We start from the raw sequence: 6,949 nt of genomic DNA, 5'->3' as shown, positions 1-6,949 counted from the left end.
AGTGGAACCTGTTCTGTTAAACCACTGTATGGTCTTGGCCACCGTGCTGCAGCTCAGTTTCAGGGTCTTGGCAATCTTCTTTTAGCCTAGGCCATCTTTATGTTTTTCATAACCTTAGAGAGTTCTTTGCCATGAGGTGTCATATTGAACTTCCAGAGACCAGTATGTGAGAGTGAGAGCAATAACACCAAATTTAACACACCTGCTCCCCATTCACACCTGAGAACACTAAATGAGTCACATGGCACCGGGGAGGAAAAATGGCTAATTGGGCCCAATTTGGACCTTTTCACTTAGGGGTGTACTCACTTTTGTTGCCAGTGGTTTAGACATTAATGGCTGTGTGTGGAGTTATTTTGAGGGGACAGCAAATTTACACTGTTATACAAGCTGTACACTCACTATTTTACATTGTAGAAAAGTGTAATTTCTTCAGTGTTGTCACAGGAAAAGATAGAATAAAAGATTTACAAAAATGTGAGGGGTGTACACACTTTCGTGAGATACTGTACATACAATCATTTTTTTTAATTCTATATCATATTTATATCTGTACACAGCACACAGGTCTGGATGATGAACTGATTTATTCATTCTTGTACTGTCAACAGTCAGTAAATTAATTTTATTACATTGTCAATAATGTTTAATATAAACAGTGAATGTATTATTATATACAAAAAGTATATAAATGTGTAAAATATCAGTGCAAATTACATTAGTAGCAATGTAAATCAGCAGAAATAAATGCTATAAGTTACGCGTCATGTTTCATACTTGATTTTAAAACTCTAACACAGAGAAAAATATTGCACTACAAATAAATTAAAAAATTCAAGTACTTGGCTAAAACGCAATACTGTTAGATTGGAAGCACCTCGGTATCCTTTAAATAAAATTAAGTACTTCATTGTATTGTTAATAAATTAGACTTTTTAGCAGCCTTTTACATTGCATTAAACGTTGGACATGGTTCACCTAATGTTAACAACTTAACAAAAGTATATAGCACAGCAAACTTGAAGGTTGATACCTTCCCAAACAGATCTCAGTTTGGTGTGATTATTGGTATGAATTATGGGTTGATTCTTACATTTCTCAAGGGCTCCAGTGGTGAGAAACTTTCACTAGAATTTCCAACTCTGCCCAACTGCCATTGCAAAACATATGCATATAGTATTATCGCACAATGGGGATAATTCAGGGATTCCTGTTCAGGAGTAACACCTTGTTATGGCTGTGTGGGCAGAAGAAAAGATCACCACTGGGACCATCAAGAGATTTTAAAGGCCAGAAGGCATTTCCACCCACAGCTCCCTACCCAAAACCATTAGTTTTGGTGAAGTTGGACCTTTAATTATCCACATCCATACTCTTCTCAGGGAGTTCATTGGGCAGCAGGCGATGCAAAGAATCTCGATTTAGGGAGATAAGCAAGTCAATCTTGTCCATGCACTCTTGCAGTTGGCTCTCACAGTAGCCGCTGCTCTGCACACTGATAGGCCTTTCACTGCCCAACATGCGTTCTGAGAGTGCCAAACAACAAACCGCCATTAGCGATGGTGGGTATGAGTTAAAGGCATAATCAGCCAAGCTCAGTTCTGCAATGCCTTTGGCTACAGCTAGGGACCTGGATGCTTGGGATAGATCAGCATCTGAGGGGTGACCATCAGCAACCTGAAGGAGGGAGAAGTGCTGCAGGAAGAAGTTAATAGTTGGCGCTGCCATCTGGAATTTGAGTTTAAGCAAGATGATGCATTCAAGATTGCAGAGCTGCTCTCTGGAGAAGGTATCACAGCACAAGGCTAGCAGCTGCTTCACTCGGGGTGGCCGTGTCTCCACCTGAAAGGAAGAGTGCAATATTAGTAAAGACATAATGTATAAAGCAGTTAAATCATTACTGTGTAGATGTGACCATGGTGAATACTATAGTGCTTGCTTCTATTACACATTCTCTACCCCCCCCCCCCCCCCCCATTTTCCTGAATGGATAGCTAGTAAAATGGAAATATGGATCACTATGAGTTCTCTGTGTTGGTATTGGATTGCTATGAGATGATATATATATATATATATATATATATATATATATATATATGTATATATATATATATATATATATATTGTGTGTGTGTGGGTTAGGGACCTTTGTTTGTAAGCTCCTTGAGGGTAGGGGCTGATGTGAATGTACAATGTATATGTAAAGCGCTGCGTAAATTTATGGTGCTATACAAGTACCTTAATAATAATATACTAACTGATCATGTGGATCATATTGGTTTATTATTGTCTTAATAAACATTAAGATTTTAGTGGTAGTAAAAATCTTAGATGGATGGCTTCATGTTTGAGAATATACAGTACAGTTGAAAACATCCAATTATGAGATTTAGTAAGATGGCTTTCCCTGCTGCACAGAGATACAAATACAGACTACTTTCCACTATGATTTCACATATTGACATGTAGAGCTGTATTATAACAATAATCTACTTGATACAATGTAGTCTTCTGTGAAAGTCTGGGGTATTCTAGAACACATTGGGTGACAATGTATCTTTTTTGTTAAATGGAGAGTCTGTGTTTGACATGTATCTCTGAGCATCAGTGACATGCCAGATCTCATGAGCCATCCATTGAGTTCATTAAATTGATACTGACAGGTGCAGGAGCCCTGATTCACTTCGATCCACGCCATGAATCACACAGGAACAAGCAACACATTCCAGTGCAATTCACATGCGATTCAGTGTGGTTTCGTTTGAACCTATTAATTTTGAATGGGCTCAAATCACACCAAAAGTAGTGCATGCACTACTTTTGGAAACGCACAGCAACCACACTACAAAAGTGCCATGCGATCAAGTGCAGGCAAGCATACAGCGTTTGCAACTTGAGTTTTGGGTGGCAATAAGTTATCACTGACTACAGATCTCAACTGCAGTGCGTTTTTAACACGGTGCAGGAAACGCACACGGGTCGTGGGTTTCCTGCACCTCACTCTAGTGTGAACCTAGCCTTACCCTGTGACTCTTACCCTACAAATAAGCTCCACATGGAGTAAAACGCATTGAAGTTTTTGCTAACCAAGTGCAATGGTCTGTGTATTGGAGAGCTTAAAGGGATTGTAAAGTGAATTTTTTTTTCTTTTTTTTTTAAATAACAAACATGTTATACTTACCTCCACTGTGCAGCTCGTTTGGCACAGAGTGGCCCCGAACCTGCTCTTCTGGGGTCCCTCGGTGGCTGTCTCGGCTTCCTCCCGCAGGTGCTTCTCACATTCATGCGAGCTCCCTCGCATGGTGAGAAGCATCTGCGGGCGCGCTCCCGTGATACAGCCGGCGGCTATAGCTGCTCGCTGTATCACACTGCCCCGCCCCCCGGCGCTTCGCGTCAGTGGATGTGATTGACAGCAGCGCGAGCCAATGGCTGCGCTGCTTTCCATCCATCCACTCCAGCCAATCAGCGGCCAGGCTGAACGGTGGAAAGGACATCAGGGGACGAGCGTGGGACTTTCGAGGTGTGAGGTAAGTAAAACGGGGGGCTGGGGGCGCAGGCACTGTCAGATGTTTTTTCACCTTAATGCATAGAATGCATTAAGGTGAAAAAACATTTACCTTTACAACCCCTTTAAATCAGAGCTCCACCCAAAAGGGGAAGCTCCACTTGTCTGCCTCCTCCCCCCTCCACTGCCACATTTGGCACCTTTTGCAGAAGGGGTACTTGATTTTGACAGGTACCCGCTCCCACTTCCGGCTCAGTTTGCTGTGGTGAAGTGACCTGAAAGTTCAGCCCCCACTCCCCCCTTCCAAAGCCCGGCCTATCCACAGAGTTTAGCGCAATTCGCACATGATGAGTAGGAAACAGGCTGTGAAGCCGCAAAGCTTGGGTGAAGACCCCGCGTGCTCCCTGGACATATAAGTGCCCTAACAGTAAAAGTCAGCAGCTACAGTATTTGTAGCTGCTGGCTTTTAATCTTTGGAGGGGGGGGGGGGGGGGGGACTTAACTTTAATGTTGTACAAGGCTTTTAAACAGTGTGCGGCTTCCCCTTCTCGTTGAGAGTATTTTTGGTGAATTCTTTTGAGCAACCAGCGACTGCCAGGGGCCAGCACTCTGATTTTGAGGATTTATCAGGAGGTGGGAGAACATTACTGTCTGCATTGTGCAAAGTACATAGCTAGCAATTTACCAATCTTCACCTAATGCCTCTCTAAAATCCTCAGTGGTAATGCAGAAAACAAAGAAACATTTATCTGGATGCCGTACATACCTGTTTGCAAGCAATAAGCAAGGAGGTGACACCCACTAACTGGAAGCAGTCAGTAGCCACAGGGGTGCAGGCCAGGAAGCGGTCCAGGATATTGATGGCGAGGCACAGGGATTCAAAGCCCAGCTTGAAGTGTTTATGTACGGGGATCAGCCAGCTGATCAGTTTGCAGCGAGATTCGGGTTTGAGCTGCAAGAGAAACACAAGGACATAAATACAGGATAAACCTTTTATTATTATCTCTAGGAACCTATCATTTGTTTTCTAACAGAAGAACATTATTTATGACTTCTAGGTAAAATGAATAAGGCCTGAAGAAGAAATCATCCTTAATACAAGTTAGCCAATAAAGGTTATCAATTACACTCCAAATGTTCTGTATTGGTTGATGGCCAACACAGTACAATACTCTACTACTATTGCTAAATACAATTCCTAAAATCTACAAACACACAAAGGAGTATTTATGTATAGTATAGTATTTATGTAGAAGTACATGGTTACAGAACAAACCACCAGGGCCCATTCACACCAGCCCCAATGTTACCCAATGTAGTTCCAATGCATAGACAAGGCAATTTGCTCTAAAGAACTAAAACATATTTTTTGTTGATCATTTTGAATGGAGTAATGAATGGTTAACACTCTGTATTTATTTCAGAGAGATATCTCTTTACTTCCTTTCCTTTAGCCAAAACAGGAAGTAAAGGAACAAAGTGATGGAATCCCCAGTTGTCACCAGAACTAGTGTCCCCATTGGATGATTTTGCTTCTATTCCTGTTTTGGTTAGAACCTGAAATTTGGGGTTTTCTTTAAATTTCACTCTTGGTGATAACAGTAAACAAGACAAGTACAGAGGGTGAAACTCCCAAATGGGAGCAATAATAATCCCAGGCCCTTCATTCATGGTTATTGCTAAACTGAAAACCTGTAGAAGCTTTTAAAGCATCTATGGAAAACAAAACATAGGGTAGCAAAGTTTCTAGGACACGTGCAATTATAGGCTAGGTTTCACAAGTGCAGGGCAATTCCATACGATTTTCAGAGGGGGGCTTTAATGCAAAATTTGATGTAAGGGAGGGGGTTCTTGATGGGGACCCGGATGTAAGGGGGGGTTCTTCATGGGGACCCGGATGTAAGGGGGGGTTCTTGATGGGGACCGTAATGTAGGAGGGGATTCGGATGGGGACCTCAATGAAAGGGGGAGCTCTGATGGGGGCACTGATGTAAGGAAGGACTCTGATATATGGAGGGCTGAATATATGTAAAATATTTGATGTGGCCTTCTTACTGAAGGATTTGGAGACCCCCTAATCTATATATGATGGGGACAGGGGACACTTACCTGGGGCTGGTTGTCCATGCAGTAGTGGGTGAGGTAGGTATGGTGGGGACAGAGGACACTTACCTGGGGCTGGTTGTCCATGCAGTGGTGGGTGAGGTAGGTCTCCTCCAGGCTCTTGTAGAACACATAGCACTCCTCTCCATAGTCTGTGAAGTTGTGTAGGTCCAGTCTATGGGAGATCCTGGGACAGGGCTCCTCTTGGGTCTCATAGCCCGGGGACCGAGGGCTAGGACTGGGGGTCTCATACAGATCGCCCACCCCTGAGTCACAGCTCCGGGTCTCCAGAGTCTGCTTCCTGTGTCTCCGGTACCGAGCTCTCTTCACCCCCCGGCTCAGCCCGCCGCTGTCACACAAGGTGCCGTTGCCCGCATCCTCCGGGGTGCTCTCCTCCCTCTTCCTCTTGCTGGGGCTCCGGGGCCCCTCACCTGTCATTATGAGGTGTTGCTCGGACTCTCTAATGTTACACATCACCATGTCTGCGGCGCTCATTTACCTGCACGGCGGACAGCTCCGGCTTTTATATCCAGCTGTTCTCCCCGCTGATTGGCCGAGCGGGGGAACCTCTGGATGATGACGTCAGCGGGAAGAGCTTTCCCGGCGAAAGAACCGCTCGAGAGGGAAACCTTCTCCCGCGGCTGGAGGAGGCACGCGCCCGTCTGTTGCCATGGAGACGTCGGCTCTGTGATTGGCCCCCTCCTCTCCCAGCCGGGGGTCCCTCATGGAGGCACCAAGAGACAGACAGTCCTACCTCAGGGGTCATTGTGTCATGTTTATGGTCATTAGTCGGCTGGGACGGTTTGGAATCTGAAAACAAACTTTACCGTCCGTTATAGAAAAGATAGATTCTGCTATAAACAGAACATTCTATTTAACCTCTTCAGACCTGGAGACAATTCTACATGTTTAGAAAAAAAACATTTGTAGGTCGGATGATGACTTTCATGACAAAGGGTGAAATAAAATATAGACAATTATTGTTATTGGATAGAGTAAGGGAGGTTTATAAAGTGTCCCCATTGGAGAGATTTCTCCTCACTTCCTGTCTCATCATTTTGACTTTGGTACAACTAGTATGTCGGATTTTTAGCATGTGATTATTACCAGCCAAAGCCCCCCAAACCAGTGCCAGGACAAGGTCACCTAGAGCCCAGGGCGAACATGCCAAACTGTGCCGCGCAAATCTTTTCCCCCAAATCCCCCGGCTCAAATGCCTCCCCCCAACAAAAAATGCACCCCTCCTATCACAAAGCCTCTAGTCCTAACTTTTCCCCTCCTGATACACATTTCCCCCCAGCACAAATCTTCTCCCACCCCCCCTCCCAAAACAAATCTCTC

General features: G+C 44.2%; 1 protein-coding gene across 1 annotated transcript; it reads right to left on the bottom strand.

Moving 5' to 3' along the window:
• Positions 1 to 609: 609 nt before the first annotated feature.
• CCNO (cyclin O) lies at positions 610 to 6,173 on the bottom strand. The gene is made up of 3 exons (XM_077462723.1): positions 5,678 to 6,173; positions 4,272 to 4,457; positions 610 to 1,842 (listed from the first exon to the last, which is right to left on the bottom strand). The coding sequence occupies exons 1-3, from the start codon at positions 6,101 to 6,103 to the stop codon at positions 1,354 to 1,356; spliced, it is 1,101 nt and encodes a 366-aa protein (XP_077318849.1). The 5' UTR covers positions 6,104 to 6,173; the 3' UTR covers positions 610 to 1,353.
• Between the last annotated feature and the right edge of the window lie 776 nt (positions 6,174 to 6,949).

The sequence above is a fragment of the Lithobates pipiens genome, unplaced genomic scaffold (assembly GCF_037356315.1).
Source record: "Lithobates pipiens isolate NorthernLeopardFrog02 unplaced genomic scaffold, aLitPip1_a1.2 Scaffold_3, whole genome shotgun sequence".
Lineage (NCBI taxonomy): Eukaryota > Metazoa > Chordata > Amphibia > Anura > Ranidae > Lithobates > Lithobates pipiens.
The sequence above is the reverse complement of the archived record's forward strand: the minus strand, read 5'-3'. Positions and strand labels throughout refer to the sequence as shown.